The sequence below is a fragment of the Sciurus vulgaris genome (assembly GCF_902686455.1).
Source record: "Sciurus vulgaris genome assembly, chromosome: 3".
In the NCBI taxonomy this organism is placed as follows: Eukaryota; Metazoa; Chordata; class Mammalia; order Rodentia; family Sciuridae; genus Sciurus; species Sciurus vulgaris.
In genome coordinates, this window is record NC_136463.1 from 91,513,582 (window position 1) to 91,538,179 (window position 24,598).

A 24,598-nucleotide genomic window follows, 5' to 3' on the forward strand; every position below is an offset into this window, starting at 1 on the left:
TTAACAGACTCCCTACAATGTCTGTCTCCTGCTAGAGAAACCCTAGGAGGAATTAATAGTGCAAAGTCATATAGCCATTGAGCATAAAGACAGTATAATGCAGCTCTTTTTGCAAGGGTTGGAGATGGCCTACTGCTAACCTTTAGTCAAACACAAAAATGGAGGTTTTAACTTCCATTTGTGTCCTACACCTCAAGAGCCTTCTTCCTTGGAACTGGGGAAAATGTCACTCGGAGTTCCATTTTCCTTTGCAAATATCTGTGCCTTGGCTTCCTTGGGTCTAAAATTGTGCATGTTGGTGATGTTTTCTACCCTGAGGATGTTGACCCAGGGTCCTTGAGGTCCTTGAGGCTGGGGAAGTAGAGTTAGGGTTGTTAGATTACAAGGTCCTGGGTACCAAGATCATGGGTTGAGGCACCTGAGACCCCAGTTCTGTGTGGGAATTTCCAGTGACCCATGGACTCCTCTTCTGTGAGCCTTTCTATAGGACTGGTGGTCCCAGTGGTCCAGGTATAAGGACAATACTGGGTATGAGAGTTTCCTCTGTTAGTTTCCTATTTTCTGGAAGCTGGGCAGCTAGGTTAATGTGAATTGGCACCACACATTTTAAGAATGGCTTCTTAAAGTGTCCTAAGGAGATGAACACAAAATTGGATTCTTTGGCTTTTTCTTGGTATCTTTCCATGGTTCAATAAGTTCTCCCTCATCTCTGTGCAGTACCCACAACAAGGGTCCTTCCATAGAGCTAAAAAGAAAAAAAAAAAAAAATACTAGGAGGATTAAAAGCTGTTTAAGAGCACATCTGAGCCAGTATGGTGGTGCATGCCTGTAATCCCAGGGATTTGGAAGGCTGAGGCAGGAGGATCTCAAGTTCAAGTTCAACCTCAGTAACTTAGCAAGACCCTTTCTCCAAAATAAAAAATTAAAAGGACGGGGATGTAGCTCAGTGGTAAAGTACCCCTGGGTTCAGTCCCTAGTACCAAAACCAATCAAACAAATAAACCCAAACAAACAGAAAGCACATCTAGTCTGCTGCAATCATTTATTTATAAATCATCATATGACTTATTATGTCATATTATGACTTATTAATATTATGACATTATAATGAGATGATTGACATATCTCAGTAAGATTCACAAGAGAGCAGTTTGAATTAGAGAAGAGCTCAATAACTCCAAAAAGTTAAATATACTTATTTATTTAATATGATTTACTCTAAATTTGGCCTAATTTTCAGCATAAGATAGAGGGGATGTGGTGAGGCAGGTAAAAGTCAGTTCATGCAGGTTAATCTGTTGTTTTTATTATCTGAATCAGTCAAGATAAGCCTGTGTTTTATTTCTGCACATATGTTTTGGGGTTCCTTAGAAAACTGACCAGGAAATGGGGGGCATAGGGGAGTTTCTCCAGATCCACCACCCCTTATTTATAGAAGTCAGAGCAGTTATAATATTATATTTTTGTTTGAAGATCAGTTGTGCTATAAATCTTGTCGAAATCTCTCATTTCACTGATTAGGAAATTGTAGCCAATTAGAAAAGAGGACAATGATTCAAAAGTAAATTGTGTAGGGTAGACTGTTTAAGAATTTGGGAAGAAGGAAACCAGAGTAGTACAGGAAACTTTCATAAAGGAGAAGCGGTTTAAACCTAATGGCTGTACTTATGAAATATAACAAGGAAACAAACTTCAATAGTCTTTGTTCCTTTAAGCTACAGTTCTTCTGGATAGAGAGCTGAGTGTGGCCCAGGGGCTGGAGCAGGGATGCAGGACCAGGTGGAAGGAGTCAGGAAATCTGGATGCAGTTTCTTCCCATCAGTAGTTCAGTCAGAGTAGACCCAAGGTCAAAGGAGAGAGAATTACCACAGGTGGACTCCAGGATTCACAAGTACAAGATGAGGAGAGAGGGGGATGTGGTAGAAGGAGAAGGTAGTTTGGACATAGGTCTGTTTTATGGGAATGTCACCTGTTTTGGACATATTGAATTGGAGGTGACAGTGGAAAAGTAGACTTGGAAGAATTAAGTCCTTTTATATGTCTGTTTTGTGGTTCCTGTGATCTTTTCATTTCAATGACAAGGTAGTGTCACTGTATCCCATGGTGTCCTTCCCAGAGTGCCCATTTTAAAACATGCATCTCAGAGGTTAAAGAAATGTTGATCTGTGACTAGGACCATTATCTTTCACCTGGACCACACACGATCTTGCTGAGTGATATTTCCAGATCTACTCAGACTCCTTCTAGTTTCTTCTCCACACTACAGTCAGAATTATCACTTTAAAACACAAACCCAATCACTTACACCCCCCTGCTTAAAATACTTCTCATTGCTTTCCAGCAAAGATCATCTCTGATGATCAGCCATGTGTGACCTCTGCCTTGATCATCTGGCCTCACCTGACATCACTCTCCCTGTGACTTCAAAGTTGTGGTCACCTAGTCTGTTTTTCTGAGTTTTTCCAGGACCTTTGCACATGTCTTTTATTCTCTTATTTCCTGTTCCCTTTACTCTCTCCAAACACACACTCATCCTTCAGATGCCAGTGCAATCAACCCTTCCTTGACCTCAAGTCTAAGTCAGTTTAGGTAAAATTCATTTTTTTTTTTTTCAGAGCACCAAGTTCAGTTCATAAATATGCACTTATTGCTCTGGTTTTTTGTTTAATGTTTAGCTCTCCTACTTATAGGAGTGCAAGTTTTGCTGGATTCAGCACCAAGCATAGCATTTGACATGTAGAAATGGGAGAAATAAATGAGTAAAAGGAAAAACTCCAAATATTTGACTTCTATAGATTCCAGATTCTAATGTTGCATTCAAAAGCACAACTTTAGTTTTTGGGCAAACACTGCTTTTGTCCATAGAGGTAAACATACTTTAACAAAATTTACAATTTAAGTGTTCTTTCCACAAAGTCAAAATTTGGCAAGTTTAAATTACATCAGGTGTTAAAAACATGTTTCCTTAAAGGACTTGACTTTGGCTACTAAAACACTTGCTGAGAGATGTTACAGCTTCAAGTATAAAGAAATTGTTTGTACTGATGTAAAAAAAAAAAAAAAATCTCTAGGACCCCTGTACTACCTTTTGGAGGTTGCAAAAGTTGCAGAGGGATTGCTCAGATCTCCTAGTGAGAAAGCTTTCTGTGAGTTTAATTATCAAAGGTCTCCAATTGTAAGGGCCTGGAGAACCCACCTCAGCTTTCTAGTTCAGCTCACATGCTTGTCTTCCCTGGAAGCCTCCAGCAACTAACAGGGCATGGTCCAAGTACCTGGGCCAGTCCATCTCCGCCCAGTGCAGGACTTTCCCTATAGGTATCCTTATCTCCGAAGCTCTCAGTTGGGTTAGCCAGGACTGTAAATTCAGCACTGTGATATCAGGCTCTCGTCCCAAACCCGATTCCCTCGAAGATCTCAGTCTGAAGGTTTTATCTTCCCAGTCCACTTTCTTTTCCTTCCATCTTTCAGACTCTACCCATCAATATACCTGTCATACTCCTAGTTCTGTCTCAGCATCTGCTTTCCAAAAGGTCCAGCTGATGAAGAGGGCTTCTAGCAATAGTGATATAACATTAAAATGCTGGGATTTTATTTATTTGTTTTTTTTTTAATTTTCCTTTTCTGGCTCATTCTCTTTGAAGATTCTTAGTTTATAGGTAAATTTATCAGGGCTATTTCTAAAATGAAGACTAATTCCAGAAAAAGAGTAATGCTTTTTTTGCTAGACTATAAGCTCCTGGGACTTGACACGATTTGTTACTGTCAGATTCCTATACTTGACACCAATGGTGGTCAATGAATGTTTGTTGAAATTATATCTTAAAGACCATTTCCATTTATATTAAGTAGAAGAAAGAAGAATAAAACATACTATAGTAGAATTTCAAATGGAAGTTGTATTAGCTGACTAGGGCTTACAAAGGGCAACAAGACTGGGTAGCTTAAACATCAGAAGTTTATTTTCTCATAGTTCTGGAGACTGGAAATAAGTTACGGGTGTCAGCAGAGTTGATCTCTTCTGAGGCCTCTCTCCGTGGTTCATAGAAGAGCATTTTCTCCCTGTGTCTTTCTTTGCCAATGCCAGTCATCTTGGATTAGGCCCAACTCTAGTCAATTCATTTTAACTGAATTACCTCTTCAAGGATCCTCTCTCCAAATGGAGACATATTCTGAGGTAGTGGGGATTAGGGCTTCAATATTTGAATTTTGGGGACCCAATTCAGCCCAGCGTGGAGGTCCATAAAACTGCTGATAAGCAATTCTTTAGTATAAAGTACTTTAGCTTGTGTTGGATGCTAATGGAACTAGAAATAAAATATAGTAAAATACAATTTAAAATAAAATTTCTATGAAATAAGAATGAATATTCTTCCTCAAATGCCCAATATTTAGCCAACGAGTCACATACATGTATCTGAAAAACAGATGATATAGTATAAAACCAAAATTCTACAGTAATTCTTGGGTGAACTTGGAATACTTCACCAAGTCAATCATATGTCACAATAAAGAAACGAGATCCTAGTCATAAATGACTGTATACCTGGTGCTAAGAATGAGGATTTCTTTACTCTTATGCATTTAAAATATAAATAAAATCAGATAATATCTTTACTATTTATTCCGACATATACTCTTTTGAGGAAAATTTATAATAGTCAATGTTTTCCAGAATAATAATTAAAATTGCAACATTATTACTTATTAGGTAAATTTCATTTTAACCATAGGAAAAAAAATGCTAATTTTTCTTTTCTAATCCTTGTTTTCTATCTGATTCCTGAGGCTATCCTAAGGAATAAAAATAATGAACTTGTAGTGTTCTCTGAACAAAAGTGAACCCTCATCTCTTTCAGCAGGCATTTCCCACCTCAGAGCCTCGTGTTGTGTGGCAAGCTGTAAACTACCATTGTGTGTGTGGCTGTATTTTGAGGACTTACTAGAATGAAGGAAGTTCTTCCCCAACATGACATTTCCTTTCTAATACAATACAAAAATGGAGTATTTAGGGTTGACCACTTACACATTGTTCCCATTTCAGGTCCCACACTATTGCCATCATGTATGAATGCCTAACCCTTTCAGAGATTTCCTTTAGGGTTTTCTAGTATGTTTACTTTCCTGTGGATTTTGAAAGACTTGACCTTTCTGGGAGTAATCCTCTGAGATCTCAGATCACTACTAATTCTACTATAGCCTTAATGGGTCAGTCTTGTAACGATAGTGCTGTGACTATGTATTGGTCGGATCAGGTAAACTCTCCAGAAGTTTTGTGTAGCCTGTGGCTGCTGCCACAAAGCACTGAATATCATTCTCCTGTACCTTTGGAATTCTTTAGAATGCTTCCCTGAAATCCTAAACTTCAGTTCAGAAACACTGGAGATGTAATGTTAAGATTTCTGCTACTGGCAAACTCTACTTCTAGAGTCTAAATCCTTGAGGATATCTGTCTGATTCTTTTTCTTTAAAAATCTGATAAATGCCTACTTCAGTTCAGCTCAACAGTCATTTATCTTGAAACTTCTTGGGCCCTGAGCTGATTTAAAAAAAAGTAAAAGACCAGGCTTTCATCTCAGAGTACAAAGGCTTGTATGATTCTTTTCTCCCTACTCTACCTACACCTGTTGAAATAAGCTAATTATTTTTTCATTATTTATTCTAGTAAGTTTGGAAAACACAGAGAAATTGAAAATAATTTTTTTTAAATCTCCCAAAAACCTATGACTCAAACAACTACTGCTAATAACGTTTTATCTTCTTTCTAAAACTATGTACAAACTGCATCACTGTAGTATGATGGTTTTAAGTCCTTTGGGTATAAACCTAGGAGTGGGATGACTGGGTCAAATGGTGGTTCCATTCCAGGTTTTTTTAGGAATCTCCATACCATGTTCCATAATGGTTGCACCAATTTGCAGTCCCACCAGCCACCTTTCCCCCTACATCCTTACCAACATTTATTGTTGCTTGTACTCTTGATGATTGCCATTCTGACTGGAATGAGATGAAATCTCAATGTAGTTCTTATTTATTTATTTTTTTAGTTGTCAATGGACTTTATTTTATTTTATTTATATGTGGTGCTGAGAATCGAACCCAGTGCCTTACATATGCTGGGCAAGTGTTCTACCACCGAGCCATGACTCCAGCCCTCTCAGTGTAGTTTTGATTTGCATTTCTCTAATTGTTAGAGATGTTGAACATTTTTCATATATTTGTTGATTGATTGTATTTCTTCGTCTGTGAAGTATCTGTTCAGTGCCTTTGTCCATTTATTGATTGGGTTATATTTATAGCAGCTCAATTTGCAATGGCTAAACTATGGAACCAACCTAGGTGCTATTCAACAGATGAATGGATAAAGAAATTGTGGTATATATGCACAATGGAATATTACCCCAGCCTTAAATAAGAATGAAATTATGGCATTTTCTGGTAAATGGATGGAACTGAAGAATATTATGCTAAGTGAAATAGGCCAAACCCAAAGAACCAAATATATGGTTCTCTGATCTGTGGATGCTAATTCACAATAAGTGTGTGTTGAGGGGAGAATAGTGGTATTTTGGATTAAACAGAGGGGAGTGAAGGGAGAGGAGGGGGCATGGAAGGGATGATAGTAGAATGAATTGGACATTATTACCCTATGTGCATATATGATTACATGACCTGTGTAACTCTACATCATGCACAACCAGACAAATGGGAAGTTATACTCCATGTATGTATGATGTGTCAAAATGCATTCTACTGTCATGTATAACTAATTAGAACAATTAAAAAATGCATTGACTTTGTTTTTAATTTTTTTGTTCTTTTACATGACAGTAGACGTATTCTGACACATCATATATACATGTAGTATAACTTCCCATTTTTGTGGTTGTACATGATGTGGAGTTACACTGTTTGTGTATTCATATGGGAACATAGGAAAGTTATGTCCGATTTGCATTGACTTTAAAAAATATAATCACGGCTGGGTTGTGGCTCAGTGGTAAAGCACTTGCCTAGCAAATATGAGGCACTGGGTTCGATTCTCAGCACCATATAAAAAATAAATAAAATAAAGATAGCGTGTCCATCTACAGCTAAAAATATCTTTAAAAAATATAATCAGAGAGTATGCACTATTTTGTAATCTGCTACTTTGATTTCATACAGCACGTTTTCTAGTAGTCTTTATAAACACCATTACAGAAGCTGGGAAATAATTCATGGTGTAGATTCACCATAGTTTCCTTAATTTTCATTTTGCTGTCAGATATTTAGACAAATGCCAGTTTTTGACTATTTACAGTTTTTGATTATTTGCATTTATTAAATGCAAAACTCAATTTTTTAACCCCCAAAATTTTAAGATTTATTTCTTGACATTAGATGTCCAGAAATGGTCTCTGTGTCAGAAGGGATGAGTGCCAAGGCTCATTTGCTGTTGGCCTTGGAAGGGTTTGGTCAACTTCTGTCTGAGTGGCAGTGCTCAGTGGTGTGTGGCTCATTGAACCCTGGCACATGGGACACAATGAGTTTGAAAATGTTTGCTAATCTGATAAATGACAAGCAGCATGTTCTGGTTTTGATTTTTATTTATTCGGTTGCCAATGAGGTTGAACATTTCCTCATATTTTTATCAGTTTTATTTCCTCTTTTGTTTCAAAGAAGCACTTTGTGTCCCTTCCCATTTTATTTATTGGACCCACACCTCTCTTTTCTTTTCCACTCTACTGAGGATAAATTGACCCTCAGGATATCAGCCCCAGGGGCTTGTCATCCTGTACTTGGTGACATGTGACATGGTGACAAGCAGGCATTTTTGTTTTGTCATATGGACATAACAGAAGACCCACTTTAAAGTAGAAAATGCTTTGTTTCTTTAGCTTCTTCTCATGTCTTCTCACCTGAGACAGAAGTGGGGCCTTTTACATTGGGAAGAATATTCTATAAAGTAATGAAGTTTACTTGCAGACATTTTTAGTAAGAGACATAATAATGGCAGCTCCTTGGAGGTTAGTTTTGACATCCCATGGGCACCTGAAGGCTGAAAGGAAACAGCAGAATTATCCTCCTTCCACCAGAAGCTGGGGTCAGGTCCAAAAGCTCTTTCTGCACCATTGATTTTTCTTGGGCTTTTATGGCTCAGCTTGCGGCTGGGAAACACTATTCACTGCCATGGATTATGGCTTTTCCTTTTGTCCTATTTACTGACTGTCTGGGGAGTCGCTGCCAAAAGTTGTGAGTGCTGATTATCACTTTGGAGGAGCAAAGCTGGTGTTGCTCACGATGAGGTAGGTTAGTCAGTGCTCCAACAACTTTTATTAGTGAGCTGTCACTGTCCTAGTTACAGGGGGGTTCTCAGAGAGGGACATGCCACCTTCATGCACACTCTGGGAGAGAGATGGAGCTGCACAAATACGGCTTTAAAAAAGGCAACTCTCTTATCCCAGACCTTTCTTTCTGAAATAATGGCCCCAGTGGTGCAGGAGAATCTTGCCAACCAAGAGGGCAAACTAGTTCAGACTCACACTGAGGCCCTCCCTGTTGAAAGCATTTTGTGAATGGTCAAGTGCTTTATAAATGATGGGTGTCATATGAATGGAGAGAAGTCACTGGTTCTCTGGGGTTCTTGGTGCCTTTGGCTTAAAGAGTAAACTTTTCTAGAGTTATACTTATTCATTTATGTTTATTGAATTTCTACTATATTCTAAGTACTGTCTATATCAGGAGTCAGCAAACTAGCCTGTGGGTCAGATCTGGCTACCACATGTTTTCTACAACCTGAGAGAAAAAAAATTGCTTTTATATTTTTAAGTAGTTAAAAAAATCAAAAGAACAATATTTTGTGGCACCTGAAAATTCTCTGGAATTCAAATTTCAGTTTCCAGAAATTAAGTTTTATTGGAACAGGGCCATACTCATTCATTTATTATATTATCTCTAGATGCTTTCTTGTTGCAACAAGAGTTGAGTAGTTATGACAAAAACTGCGAAGCACACAGGTCCTAAAATATCTGCTATCTGGCCCTTTCCAGAAAAACTTGGGACTTCTTTCTAGACTCTAGAAATATAACTGTGAACAAGAGAGACATAATTTTTGTATTCATAGAACTTACATTCATGTATAACATTCCTTTAAATATGTCCCAGGTAGACTCAACCTTGATTTTGGCTTTGGAAACATCAAGGTAACCTTATACAATTGTAGTTGACATTGGCACACTCTTATTAAATCTGGTTTTTTTCCCATCAAATCAAATCAAATCTATTCATTAGCTATGTTAAGCTCTAAAGTTCTCGGCACTTAAGATGTTAAACTAGTTGAGAAGCAAAATTTATTTAAGACTTTAAAAAGAGCAATGGTGGTATATACAATAGCTGTTTTTAACTTTTCCAAAGCCTTTTATTTGTGTGAGTTTAACATGCCACAGATTTCATGTGTTAAGAATTTAAGATGGAAAAGCTCACTTGGACAGATAGAGACTGAGTAGAGTTGCCAAAAGGAAGTGGGATATGGCCCAAAATGATGGTTTTGATTTCTTCTTCATTCCCTGGGGCCTAACAAATTGTCTTCTGTGGACAGAAGTCCAAAAAGCTGCCTTCAGGGTCCTTTCCCATATCCTATGGTTTGGCAAAATTCCTGCTCTTATCTTCTTGGCATAAATAGCTTCCCTTGGGCTGGTGAAGCAGGAAACTAGGATTGGTGGCCTATCACCTATCTTGTGAGATGCACTGGGACCTACTCTTCCCTAACTGGGAAATAAGTGGAAGCAAGATAGAAAGGGTATTAAGTATAGTCCTCCTTGGTATGCATAGGAGATTGGTTCTAGAACTCCCTGTGGATGCCAAAATCCCCTAGTTACCCGAGTTTCTTATGTGAAATAATGAAACATTTACATATAACCTGTGCATAGCCTCCCTTATATTTTTTTAGTGACTTTTAAAAATTAGAGCTTTATAGTTACACATAGTAGTTGGATTCATACTGACAAAGTCATACATGCATGTCATTTGATTTTAGTTCATGATTCCACCTTTTTTCCCTCACCCTTTTCCTTCCCATACTCACTCCTCTCTCCCATTCTTATTCTTCTACTCTACTAGACTTTTGTTCATCTATTAATTTGTATTTGATTGTTTTTTTCTACCTATGCATAAAGGTGAAGTTCCCTGTCATCTATTTATCTATGCACATAACATGATTTTTAAGAAATTTGTTCTGCATTCCCTTGCCTTACCCATCTCTCCACTCTGGCTCTGGCTCTTCTTCTAAATTACTGATCTTCTCTTTATCTTTATGTTACCCTATCCTTCCCTCCCCCTTTCCTTTATTTTACTCTAGCTTCTGCATACGAGAGAAAACATTCAACCTTTTCTGAGTCTGACTTGTTTCACTTAGCATGATATTCTCCATTTCCATTCATTTACCAATAGATTCCATAATTTCATTTTTTATACCAGTTTCCTAATCCATTCATGGGCACCTAATCTATTGATGGGAACCTGAATTGATTCCATAATTTAGGTCTTGCAAATTGTGCTGCTATAAACATTGAAGTAGTTATATTGCTATAGTATGCCAATTTTAGATCTTTTAGGAAAACACCAAGGAGTGAGATATCTGGGTCATATGGTGATTCCATTCCTACTTTTTTGAGGAATATCCATGGTGCTTTCTAGAGTGGTTGTACTAGTCTACAGTCCTACCAACAATGTACAACTGTACCTTTTTCCCCCAAACCTCTCTTGCATTTATTATTGTATTTGTGACCATTGCCATTCTGACTGGAGTGAGATGAAATCTTTGTGTAGTTTAGATTTGCATTTCCCTGATTGCTAAAGATGTTGAACATTTTTTCATGTATCTGTTGGCAATTTGTTTCTTCTTTTGAGAAGTTTTTTGTTTAGTTCTTTTGCCTGTTTGTTTTTTGAGTTCTTTGTATATTCTGGATATTAATTCCCTATCGGAGGAGTAGCTGGCTAAGATTTTCTCCCATTCCATAGGCTGTCTCTTCTTGTTCTTAATCGTTTCCTTTGCTGTGCAGAAGCTTTTCAGTTTGATGGCATTCCACTTATTGATTCTTGGCTTTATTTCTTATGCTTTCCTCCCTTATACTTTATTTTACTTCTATTTTTATTATTGTACTGGGTATTGAACCCAGGGCCTTCCACATGCTGGGAAACTGCTCAGTCACTGAGCTACATTGCCCATCTTTTAGAGTTCATTTTGAGACAGGCTCTTGCTAAGTTTCCCTGGCTGTCCTCAAACTTGTTATCCTCCTGCCTAGCCTCCTCAGCAGCTATGTTTACAAGCACACACCACTATACCTGGCCTCCCTTATACTTTAAATCATCTCTAAATTACTTTTATTACCAAATACAATATGAATGCTATGTAAATAGTTGTTATGCTGTATTGTTTAGGGAATCAACAAGAAAAAGTCTGTAGTTGTTCAGTATAGATGCAATTGTTTTTCTGAATGTCTATTTATTTTTAGAAACTGGAGTTTATTTTCTGTAACTTTGTTTCCATTTTGCTTAAGTGTCTGCAGAAGAACAGCTCAAGACCACTTACTTGGTGGCTGTTCCTGCCCACTCAGTGACCTGAGCGGTAGGACCTACAGCTCTGTCTTTGGTGACTGGCTGGGAACTGCTGGATAGGCACAGTGGGCATCTTGCATGCCTTTGGACTAGTTTACAACAGCAGGGTGAGTAGCATGAACTCAGGAGCTGGAGCAGTCCCTTCTGCCTTGGTCAGTAGCTGCCTGCTCTTCCTTTTCAATCTCTTCAGTATTTCTGTTGAAGTAGAGATCAGGCTTGACCTCCCAAGTGTGTTCACGAATGCACAGAACTTCTCCAGCCAACATCTACCACATCAGACCCACAAAGCGAGCTCCCTATTGCACAGAATGGCAATGTCCACGTAGTATAGAGGAGAATCTGTGTTACACAGAGCAATGGCAGACAGATTGACATAAGATGATTCTGTGAAAGGCTAGTGGTCAGCCTGGAAGGCTCCCTGGATCTGGTTAGTGAAGGTTTTAGGAGTGAAGCAGCAAGCAATAGAAGTGGCTCCCATGGCAGCTGCAAAGACCTCTGGCAGTATTCCTGAAGGATATAACACTGATATCAGCAGCATCCTTTTTCTTTCTTTTAATTAGATTATTATAATTATACATAGTGAAAAAATGTTCAACATCTCTAGTAATAAGAGAAATGCAAATCAAAACTACCCCAAGATTCCATCTCACCCCAATTAGAATGGCGATTATTAAGAACACAAGCAACAATAGGTGTTGGTGAGGATGTGGGGAAAAAGGTACACTCATACATTGCTGGTGGGGTTGCAAATTAGTGCAGCCACTCTGGAAAGCAGTATGGAGATTCCTCAGAAAGCTTGGAATGGAACCACCATTTGACCCAGCTATCCCACTCCTTGGCCTATACCCAAAGAACTTAAAATCAGCATACTACAGAGATACAGCCACATCAATGTTCATAGCTGCTCAATTCACCATAGCCAGATTGATGAGTGGATAAAGAAACTGTGGCATATATACACAATGGAATATTACTCAGCCATAAAGAATGACAAAATTATGGCATTTGCAGGCAAATGGATGAAATTGGAGGATATCATGCTAAGTGAGATAAGCCAATCTCAAAAAACTAAAGGACGAATGATCTCGCTGATAAGCGGATGAGGACATATAACAGGGGGTAGGAGGGGTTAGCATTAGGGTTAGGGTTAGGGTTAGGGTTAGGGATAAGGAAGGTGGTAAGAATGGAGGAAGTAAGGACTGTATAGAGGGAAAATAGGGGTGGGAGGGGTCGGGGGGAAAGGGAAAAAAATAACAGAATGAATCAAACAACATTGCCCTATGTAAATTTATGATTTTTAATAAAAAAAAAGAAACTGTGGCATATATATACAATGGAATATTACTCCACCATAAAGAATGATAAAATTATGGCATTTACAGGCAAATGGATGAAATTGGAGAATATCATGCTAAGTGAGATAAGCCAATCTCAAAAAATCCAAAGGAAGAATGATTTCGCTGATAAGCGGATGATGACACATAAAGGGGTGTGGGAGGGGTTAGTGTTAGGGTTAGGGTTAGGTTTAGGGTTAGGGTTAGGGAGGTAGCAAGAAAGGAAGAAGGAAGGACTGTATAGAGGGAAAAGAGAGGTGGGACGGGGGGAGGGAAAATAACAGAATGAATCAAACAACATGACCCTATGTAAATTTATGATTACACAAATGGTATGCCTTTACTCCATGTACAAACAGAGAAACAACATGTATCCAATTTGTTTACAATAAAAAATGTATAAAAATTATACATAGTATTGGGGTTCATTTTGACAAAGATCATACATGCAAGGAATTTGATTTCAATCCCCATTCCTCCCATCCCCAGCTTTCCCTCTCTTCTCTCCCATATTCTTCTTCCTGTACTCTACTAAACTTTCTTTCATATGTGTTTGTGTGAAATTCCCTTTGGCAGCTTTATATGTGAATATCACAGGATTCTGTTAATTTCATTTATCTTCTCCTTCCCCTTCCTTCCCCCTTTACTCTCATTCCCCCTCTATTCCACTGATCTTCCCTGTATCTTTATGATATCTAATCCCCTCCCCAACTGTCTTCTTTCCTTTGTTTTGCTCTAGCTTCAATACAATCCACCCTTGATTTTCCGAGTCTGGCTTATTTCAGTTAGCATGATTTTCTCCATTTCCATCCATTTACCAGAAAATGCCATTATTTAATTCTCCTTTATGACTGAGCAAAACTCCATTGTGTATATATATATGTATTTTCCTTAATCTATTCATCTCTTGCTGGGCATCTGGTTGATTCCATAATTTGGTTATTGTGAATTGTGAAGCTATAAACATTGAGATGCCTGTATTACTATAATATGCTGATTTTAGTTCTTTTAGGAAAATACTGAAGCCTGGGACACCTGGGTCATATAGTGTTTCCATCCCTAGTTTTTGAGGCATCTCCTTAGTGCTTTCCAGAGTGATTGCATTTATTTGCAGTCCCAACAACAATATTTGAGTGTACTTTTTCCCCACAATGTAAGAGTGCCTTTTTCACCAGCATTTATTATTATTTATGTTCTTTATTATTGCCATTCTGACTGGAGTAACATGAAATCTTAGTGTAGTTTTGATTTGCATTTCTCTAATTGCTGAAGATGATCAGCAGGATTTTCAATGACAACAATGGCAAGAGCTGCCAGCAGAGACTTCTCCCAGATCCTCTTCAGATTTATGACATAGATGCCATTGCTTTTCCTTTTGTAGATATATGATTCCACTAGGAAATCAAGGTTGTTGCCACCTAATTGGGTTCCTGCTGCAAGGAATTTGAGAACATCCTCCTCCTTTATTTGCAGGACATCAAGGACTCTGGACATTGTGACTGTTTCCCTTTAAGTTACAATGGGAATCAAGAACACTGCCATATGGACCCCTCTCTGGGTGGCGTGGAGAGCCTGAATGTCTTTAATCTGCACTTGGTCAAATCTGTGGATGTGGAATCTAGGGGTATGGAAGGTCAACAGGTAATAGGAAGATTTGAAGTGGAAACTGGAAACTGGGTGGAAACTTGGATTTCTTAAAATGTTGAAAGTTGGAAAGTCTGAGAGTCCTTTAGCTAATTTTCAGGCACATCTAGAATATTAAAGGACTACATCTTCCACTTACTGTGAACAGCTTTCATACCTGCCTGGTTCAGAGTGTTGTTCAATAAATGATTATGAAAGAATGAAGGAAGGAAAGAAGGAAGCCAAATCATACGTGCAGACATGAATCATAATGCTCAGAGAATGGTGTAAGCTCAGGAACAGAAATTTATGGAAGTTCAGTCATTTGCTCATTCAACAAAACATTTTGAGCTCTTAACTGTTCGAGGCACAGTGTGTCAGGTTCACCGGAAGCCCATTTTATTACAACCGCTAATAGAATTTTTCTAAAACGTTGGTGTCTGCTTTGTACATCAGGTGAGTGTCCAGTATTCAACACTGAAGAGTATTGAAGAACATAAAGGGTCCTTCTGACATTGTGGTTATTATGCTGAGTATTAGCTAACATCACAGAAAATAATAAAGTCCCTTGTAATGCTTAAGAGGGCTCACTCTGGTGTCAGACTGCCTATGTTCAAATCCAGGCTTTATCATTCATTAAATATGTGATAATGGGCCAACTTTAAACAACTTCTATGAGTCAGTTTCCCCATCTGTAATAGGCAAACAATAATAGCAACCATGTAATAGTTATTATGAAGATTGAATACTCAAAATACTTGGTGTATAGAAATCCTCAAGGTCCATGGTAACTGTTAATGTTATCACATAGAACTTGACCTGAAAGTAGAAAAGCTAGAGAAGTTTGGACTAAATATTTTGAGCATTTCAAGGCATGCCCTAGAATTTAGAGGTTCCGTTTTAATGTCATTTGTAATGTGCACAGAGGAAAAAGCATAACCCTTTTATTTGTAGTTTAACTTTTTTGATAGTGTCCTTGCTTGAAAGTGGAGAGAGCAATATATAACTGGTGGGACTCTTGTATCCTGAGTATGAGAGCACCTGGAATATAGTAAGTAGATCTTAGCATGTATTACTTTCTTTCCCGACAGAGTCAAATATGAGGAAGTAATTCCTTTTAATTTACAATGTTGATGAGTTGGGTTCTGGTTAGTTGAACTGTAATATGTAAATCAATTTAATTGTGGACTACCTCTGCCAGATAAACACTTTGCACCTGGTACGAACACTTTTGTTTGTCTGATTTTGAAAAATGCTTTCCTCTTCTGAGCCCTCTTAACGTTGTGGATCCCTCAACTTGGCCTGCAACAACATGCATTTTCACTTGAAAGGATTTTTCAGAAGGTTTAGAAGATTTTAATTGTTGGAATTAATAGGATTGATTTAAATTAATCCGAGTCAGTTGCAGACAATGGAGCAATGGGCTGGTACCTCATCATTCCTTGTTTATTTTTTAAATAAAAGAAGAAAAACGGGAAGTGTTCCAAATTGAGTCACAGGCAGTGATGAGGATTAAATGAGTAAACATTGAGGGCTTTAGAGAGACAAAAACTTGAAGGGAATTAGAAAATCCTTAGCAGTCACCCTTTACCATTTATTATCCTTTGTGGGGTGGTTTACCAGCATGGGAAGCAGCAACCTGTCAAGAAATAGAGGAGATCTAGTGAGGGCCTGCTTTCAGGTTCATAGATGGTGGCTTCAAATCATGTTTTCCTATGGTGGAAGGGGCTAACTAGATTTCTGGGATATCTTTTCTAAGGGCACTAATCTCAATCATGAGGGTTATGCCTTTATGACTTAATCACATCCCAAAGGCCCTACCTCTTAATACCTTCATCTTGGAAGTTAAGATTTCAACAGAGGAATTTTGGTGGGACATAAACATTCAGACCATGGCAGATTCCAAGCTCTTCACAGATTCGTGTTATTTCCTAGAATTATACCAATTTGTGTGTGCAGGGGCATGGGGTGTACTGGGGATTGAACCCAGAGGCGCTCTACCACTGACCTACAGCTCTAGATTCCTTTTTTATTTTATTTGGAGACAGGTTCTCATTAAGTTACCAAGCCTGCATTCACACTTGTAATCCTCCTGTCTCAGCTTCCCAAGTGACTGGAATTACAGGCACATAATACCACAACTGGCCAAGAGGTATCCCTATTTTGATAATTACTATAACCTAAAAAAGTGTTCTCAACTTTGAGCACTACTACACATGATTCTTTATTGTGGATGCTGTCCTGAGGATTGTAGAATATTTAGCAGCATCTCTGGCCCCTATACACAGAATGCTAAGCAGCACCTCATCTATAGTGCCCGTGTTTCCAGACCTTAACAAATGTTCCCTAGGGGGATAATTGCCCCCAGTTGAGGATCATTGCTTTTAAATAATTCATTTCAATGACTTTATTGGCCCATGAGGTACTAACATCTCTCTTAGACTGTGCTCTTGGGATGGTCATTCATCTGGCTATTTGTAGATCTCTCTGGCACTAACTGGCTAAGCCACATTGGCAGCCAGGTAGAAGAGAGTCTCAAAGTGGGCTGGGTAAATCCTTATGTTGCCAGGCTGAAATGCTGCATTTTGGATACTGGATTATGTTCCAAGGTAATTTGAATTTTGTTTTGAGGGGTCTTTGCCCTTCCTTAATAAGTATTATCTGTGAACAATGAAATTCAATAGTTTTTGGAGTCTTTATTTAATGTCTGATGATAAGCCAGGAGAAAGTCACAATTAATTTGGTTATTAAAATAAAGCCTGTATTTTCCTAAAAGAGCACACTGGAATCATTATTTTAACATAGCTACAAAAAGGGGCTGGGAAGCCCACAGTAAGGGAGATAAATAGCCAAGTAGCAGTTTAAGAAAACAAAAGTTTTGCAAGATAAGATCATCCACATTCCACCCCAGTTACTGACTTAATGTAATTAATAAGTCAGATGTCATATTTATGCCATTATTGGCATGCATACAATTTAAATATTTTAGTTTTCATTATACAACTTGGATCTACATAACTGACCTTCAAGGGCCCCATTCATAGGGGCAGAGAAGAGGGAACAATCACCTACTTCATGCGAGGGTGGCCAGCCAACTGGCTTTCCCTGCATTGTCAGACAAACCACCACACAGGAAAGGCTTCGGAACTGCTCTGATCGTGGCAGGGTTGGGACAGAATGATGGTGGGGGCGCGGGGGGCAGCCTTTTGGTGCAGGGAAAGAGCCAAAGCTTTTTTTTTTCCTTTTGAAAAAGAGCTGCCCCACCTTTGTTCCAAGGGAAAATGAAATATCCATTAAGACTGGTGACACTGGGAATTTTGTTTCGGCTCAGTTCCTTTTGTTGTGACTCCACGGCAAAGGAGAGGAATCTGGGGTAAGAAGGTTTCAAGCCAAGATGAGAAAGAAAAAGAATTCCTTCCAAGGATTTCTTCTATTGTCTCTCCGAGAATAAATATTTATAGAGAAGGTTCAAGTGAAGTCTGTCACAGTGGTCATGGCTTTAAGACTAAGCCTTTGAAAGAGTACATCTAAAACTATGCTTAAATGAAGGGTGATCCAATTAGGCTTCCTAGGGAAAACCAAGAAACCTCAAGATAATTTCCTATCTCAAATCTAATTGTGTTCTCAAGTGGAATAGGAATACCATTCTGAATTATCCCAGTTCCATAGACTGCAGCAAAAATGTACAGCCAAATTAGATTCTATTTTAAGTAATTAAGTTATTTCCCTTCACAGGATCTATAATTTGTCTTGAACAAATGCGATTTGCTTTAGAAAGATAAGGCATTGCAATTTTTCCTCCAAAATGGATTTTCTGTGCCAGAAACAATTACTACAAGTAGACCAAATATTGCCTTAATTATATCCCACTCATTGTCTGAGTGCATGCCTGGAGCACTCTGTTCCAAAGTGAGGTAGGTATGGCCACTATAGTTTGTAAATTATCTTAAACTGGAGACCGGAGGTGAAATTTACTCAAGAGCCTGTGGCTTGCACAATGGTAGTGTAAATAGCTACGGTGATATTACATAAGACTCCAAAATCTTGTGCAAAATATGGGCAATGAGGAGCTTGCTTCAGTAGACCTTTCTTTTGAGCTTTAAAAAGCACCAATATTAACTTTTAGCTGCTTGGCTGAGACTTTGAGGAGGTGCAAGATGTTGCAATAGATGAAAAATAAAAGTGTCAGAATTTGCATAGGAGATATTGTAAGAAGGGTATTTTGGGCATGGTTAATTTTATGAAGAAAACATTCACTTTTGGCTTATTTTTCAATAACAATTCAGTTGACATGACCAGGTGTTCTGGAGGACAGTAGAGGGCAACAGTTAAGAGCAAAAGCTGGAACGGTTAAGTAGGATCAGCTCTTGGCTCTGCCTGTTAAAAATGTGAGTTAATGGAAAGTCTCTGAACCTCAGTTCCCTCCTCTGCAAAAAGGGAGTGATGGCATCTATACAGAGAGGATTAGATGAGAAAAGCACGGCACTGACCTGGATTGCACAAGGGAAGAGCAGCAGGAAAATCTCAACACTATTGCATGCTATTCCTTCTTCACATGCACATATCCTTCTGAAAGATGATTTTTAATAGGTATCGGCCCTGAATAAACATTTCAAGACTTGAGTTGAAAGTGGTTAGAGCTTTGGATTCCTAAGTCATGTTACCTGGTTTGAAATATTGGCTCTGCTATTGATCATATGCCTTTGACCAAGTTACTTAGGCTTCCTGTGCCTCAGTTTCCTCCTCTATAAAATGCTAAGTAATAACAGAAGTAGAACCTAATATAGTATTGTGATAAGTGTAAGCAAATATTACCAGAAAAATACCTAGGATTGTGCCTGGTATGCCATAAACATGTCTATTATTTTCGTCTTCTGCTAACCAAAGGGATGTTAACAGAAACCAGAACAAAACACCAAGGAAGCTTATCATGTACTTTTATTAACAACTTAATACAAGACTGTACATTGTAGGTGTGGAAATCAACCCATTCCTGAAAACTGAAAAAACCAGCATTTCTATACCACTTTAGGCTTTGGTTATAAGTGCCATCTTCTATAGCAAAATTATACAGTGTAATCAAACAACTTAGGAACGGGGGGGGGGGAAAGATGTTCACTGGAATGGAGAGATTATTTATGCACAAACAGCCGAGGATCATTTCTAGCTTTACGTGATTCACTACATACTCTGGAATGTTCAGTTCCCATTTCTACAGTCCTACAACCAAACATACAGCAACTAAGAACTTGGCCACAGGTCCTGCCTAGACACTCATTAACATGAAACAAAAAAATATTTATATAAATAAGTCAATTAAACCTCACAAAAACTAAAGAAACACAAGACAAAAAATCCAACAGTCAATAAAAACTGTACAATATTGGTCAGTCTTTTATATCTGAAAAATGTGTAACTTAAAAAAAAGTTCTTTATCATATAAAAAAAAGTCTTTTACATCAACGTTAGCTGGAGTGAAAACTTGAAGACTCAGACTCGGTTGAAACAGAAGAATGTCCACCTCGCTTTCCTTTGGAGAGGATTTTGAGGCTGGACCCTCTGCTCACAGAGGTGAGTGCATGCTGGGCTGAAGTTTTAAATTTGGCTCCAAGGAAGGCATAGAGGATGGGATTCAGGCAACAGTGGAAAAATGCAAGGGCCTCAGTGATAGAAATCCACTTGTGCACAGTGTTCTCAAATTCACACCCTTGTTTGATGATTTCTAGGAGGATGAAGGAGTCGATACTGATCCCAATGTAGTAGGGCAGCCAGCAGGCAAAGAAAGCCAGGATGAGGATGACTGTGGTCTTGAGTGCCTTGCGCTTTTGGTGACCCTTGGAGTGTGACAGCTTGGAGATAATAATGCAATAGCAGGACAGGATGACGATACCAGGCAGGATAAGGCCAACCATGATGTGCTGAAACTGGAATACAACTACCCACAAGTCATTGGGGTAAAAGCGGTCACAGATATACTTCCCATCTGCTTCACTGACATTGGCAAAGATGAAATCGGGAATAGTTAGCAGGAGAGCAGGGATCCAGACGCCAACATACACTGCCTTTTCGGCCAACAACTTCCTTGGCCTCTGACTGTTGGTGGCATGGACGATGGCCAGGTATCGGTCCAGACTGATAAAGGCCAGGATGAGGACACTACTATAGAGGTTGACAGTATAGATGACATGGACTGCTTTGCATAGAAAGTTCCCAAAGTACCAATTTGCCACAGCATCAACAGCCCAGAATGGAAGTGTGATGACAAAAAGGAGATCAGCTACTGACAGGTGCAGCCTGTACTTGTCCGTCATGCTTCTCAATTTTTTCTGGTAACCCATGACCAGGATCACCAATCCGTTGCCCACTATGCCAGTCAAGAAGATGATGGAGTAGATGGTGGGCAGGAAAATACGGTTGAAATGAGCACTTTCCTCCCGGAAGCAGGGTTCCTTTATAGAGTCATAGTCCCCTGAGCCCAATTCCTCCGTGTAGTTATCTGAAGTGTATATCTGCAAAAGAGGCAAGAGTACACGTTCACTTCCAAGGTCAGCAGGCACTACCCAAGATTTAAAAAATGTTTATGGGTCTTAAAAACAAACAATTTATTGTGTGTGTGTGTATTTAAAACCAACTCAGGTCAGACTTCTTCAGGAAATTCTAAAGTACTGGGGAAGGGCCCAAGAGAATTACTATAGAATCCTACAGTCATTCTCCAGATCTTCCCCCATAGTCACTTCATTATATCCCTCTTTAGTGGAACCAATTACAAGATTCTTTGTTTAGAACAAAAAGGGCGCTGAGACTCTGAGGGTTTCAAAGTCACATCTTGGCTAACTCTTCTGCCCCGCCCACTAGAGGAAAGGAAAAAAAAAAAAAAGTACAAGGGAGGGGGGAAAAAAAAAAAAAAAAAAACACCAACCATACACACAAAGAGGCCACTCCCAGGCGGCATGCGTATAGAATCTAGTGTTGCAGGAGGAGCTGGGATTAACTTTTTGTATGAAGATTAGCCAAAAGAGGCCAGCGGGGAGGAAGGAGCACGCGGGAGGTGGGGGCGGGGGCGGCCGGAGGGCGCGTCCCAATCCCAAAGTCTCCATTTTCTTAAGACGCAAAACATTGTTTTCCCACGCCTGTCTAAACACAAACCATTCTGAGCTTCAAGCAACACGTAGTGGGGTAAGGAGACCGCGGTCTTAAAGCGAAGGGCTTTTAGTGCATGGAGTATTGAGAGAAATTGTCAGAAATGAGCAAACGGCACCCCCCTAGTCCAAACGGGCGCTCCTCGGGGGCGTGGGCTTCTTTTGCCATCCTCGCGTTTATTATTTGGGCGTTTGAGACGTTAGGGAGCGCGGCATTTTCCTGGGTGGGGAAAGTCACGGGGTCTGCACTCGTGGTCCTCGCCCCAAGTTTCATTTCCTCACTCTCCCGAGTCGCTTTCCATCCTGCCACAGATCCAGTTAAAGGGGTCGAAGGTGGGCAGCTAGAAGCCTCCAGGGGTTGGGCATACAGGGTCGGGTCGGATCGCCCCACTCCACCCCGGCCCCGCGGCTGCTGCTGCTCACCACACCCACATCTACATCTGGCTGGCAGCGGCTCCAGGGGTTCCGCCCGGTTGCCCGCCAGGCTTGTCCCACAGGGTGCTAAAGAGAGATTGGGCGGCTCCGCGGTGAGCGCCTTTGAATTGCGCGCCGCGGGAGGAAACGAAAAGCCTCCCAGGCAAGGGGGTTTCAAAAGGCGTCAGGAAACCACCGACGGTTAAGCGCCGCAATAGGTTCGAAGAGAGCCAAACGGTCTCTCCGCTTGCACCTGCTCTTCTTCGCCGCGGCGACCGGGCGGTCCAGGTGCGGTCCCAACACCCCCGCTACTTCAGTGCCTGCTCACACACCTCGGGCCAGAAGTTGTATGTGCCTACCTCCTTAGCCCTCTGCACAATCCCAAACGCCCAAATTCAAAGCCCGCTCGGGGCACCGGGCAAGCGGCGCACTACGGACACCGCAAAATTTTTCTCAATCCCATGGGATGCGGATAGCTCCCAGTTATCTCCCGGCTGTTGCCATAGCTTTGACCCCCTCAAGCAAGCGGCGCGAAGGGCATGCCCGACTTTCCCGCCCTCTGCCCACTGTGCCCGGGTCTGCACACCTCTGCCGGCCGCACAGAGTTTAGCTAACGTGCGCCCAAAGGCAAGAAACAGTCCGCAAGAGCCTTTGCTCGAAGTTAACCCGGGGTGCAGTGTACTTCTGGAAACAGCCCAGGAGCGCTGATCCCCGCCTCTAGATTCAGATAATGTAACTCGCTCCAAGGCACCCTCTTTTCTGGGAGGAAGAGACCGACCGTCCGAATCTTGGGGCAGAGCGCGCGCCTTCTCTACACTTGTGCAGAATGTTATGTTTGCAAACAGCGTGCAAACCCGCGCGCGCCGCAGGACTCAAGGGGGAGACACATGCAGCCACCGGAACCCTTTTCATTTTTTCCCCCTCTACTTTCAGGGGGGATTCCAATTTTAACCCTCCATATAACTATGGTCCCGAAAATTTTTTTTCATGCCCCTTCTTTGGGGCATGGACATCTCTAATGTTCTGGTCCCTTTTACCCGCTCCGAGAGCGGCGGAGCTCTAAGTTCAAGCGTCTGTACGTTTAGCACAAGGCTTGGAACTGGACTTACACTGATCCCTTCCATGGTAACCGCTCCCTCTCCAGTCGCGGAGGCCACCGGAGAGCCCAAGTCCACAGGGTCACGTTGCTACCTGCTGCAACAGCCAACAGATTGAAGTTTCTGGCCGAAGCCGGACTTTTATAAAAACACGCTCGCAAAGCGGCGCATGCGCAGTTAGGAGGGGCGGGGATGGGGGCGAAGGCGTGTTGGGGAAGAAGGACTGGCAACCAGGAGGAGGGCTCAGGGGCGGGGCCTAGGGGTGCGCAGCCTGGGAAGCCGCAGAGCCGTAACTGGTCACTGATGGTCACTTCGTCTGTCCAGACTAGGGTAGAGCGTCCCCGAACCTGGGGAAAGCGGAATGTGCCTGGAGGGAGACGAGAAGCGCGACCGAGAGACGTGTCTTTGCATGATGAGTGCGACAATTCTCACTCACGTGGATGAAATTCCAGACCTGGAAATGCTACAAATGGAGACACTGAGGCCCAGAGAGGGGAAGTGACTTACTTACCTTAGTAACCCAACCAGTAGGCGGCAATATTGGAAATGGGGCTGAGCCTCTGAGTCCATTCCCCGCTCTTTCAGCCGATGCTGCCCATTCAGAAGATTTTTGTAAAGATGCTTCGGAGCACAACTGTGTGAAACTTTATGTGAATATTCGTAGTAATAACATCAGGGTCAGGCGTAGATAATCAGGAAACACCTTTAAGAAGAAGATAGAATTTGACACAGTTCTTGAGACCAATGGAGAAGTAGAAGTGCGTTCCTGGGAAATTCGCAACAATGGCAGCCAATTAGTGAATAATATTTTTGTGTCTGCAATTATTAAAGTGTTCTTTATTATATTCACAACAGTGGCAATCATTTAGTGAATAATATTTTTGAGTCTGCAATTATTAAGGTGTTCTTTACTATAAGAGGACTTTTTGTAACATCACAAGGAATTTAGGATCACTTGTTCATTCTCATAAAACCTGTGGAAGGTAACATCACAGAGATGCATTTAGTCAACAGATTACGCACAAAGGGCCGACTGTGTGCCACGGGTTGGGGGTCCACAGAGGAAACGAGACAAAGTGCCAGGGATGATCGAGGATTCCGAACCTGAACTGAACCAGGTTTCCGCCCCGCATCCGTTGTCTTCCACGGTTTTGTGCGGAGAACAGCATTAGCACGAATGAGGTTGAGGGGCGGGGTGGGAATTGGACGGTTAAAGCAGCCCCAGACGGACTGGGGTTTGCAGTAGGCGTCCAGACTGAGCTTTCCAGCCCCGCGCCACTTCCTGCCGGCGTCTCGCCTGGGTGGGGCGGGGAGGGAGGCAGGGGCGGGGCGGAGAACCTGTGAGACAGCACGCGGAGTGACCGCAGGAGTCCTAGCTGGGCGGGTAGGAGTATCA

The 24,598-nt window shown here is 40.8% G+C and overlaps 1 protein-coding gene across 1 annotated transcript; it reads right to left on the minus strand.

The window, feature by feature from the left end:
• Positions 1-19,472: 19,472 nt before the first annotated feature.
• Positions 19,473-23,353, minus strand: CXCR4 (C-X-C motif chemokine receptor 4). Its single transcript, XM_079130303.1, has 2 exons — positions 23,215-23,353; positions 19,473-21,061 (listed from the first exon to the last, which is right to left on the minus strand). Exons 1-2 carry the CDS (start codon positions 23,227-23,229, stop codon positions 20,018-20,020), a joined length of 1,059 nt encoding a protein of 352 aa, XP_078986429.1. The 5' UTR covers positions 23,230-23,353; the 3' UTR covers positions 19,473-20,017.
• Between the last annotated feature and the right edge of the window lie 1,245 nt (positions 23,354-24,598).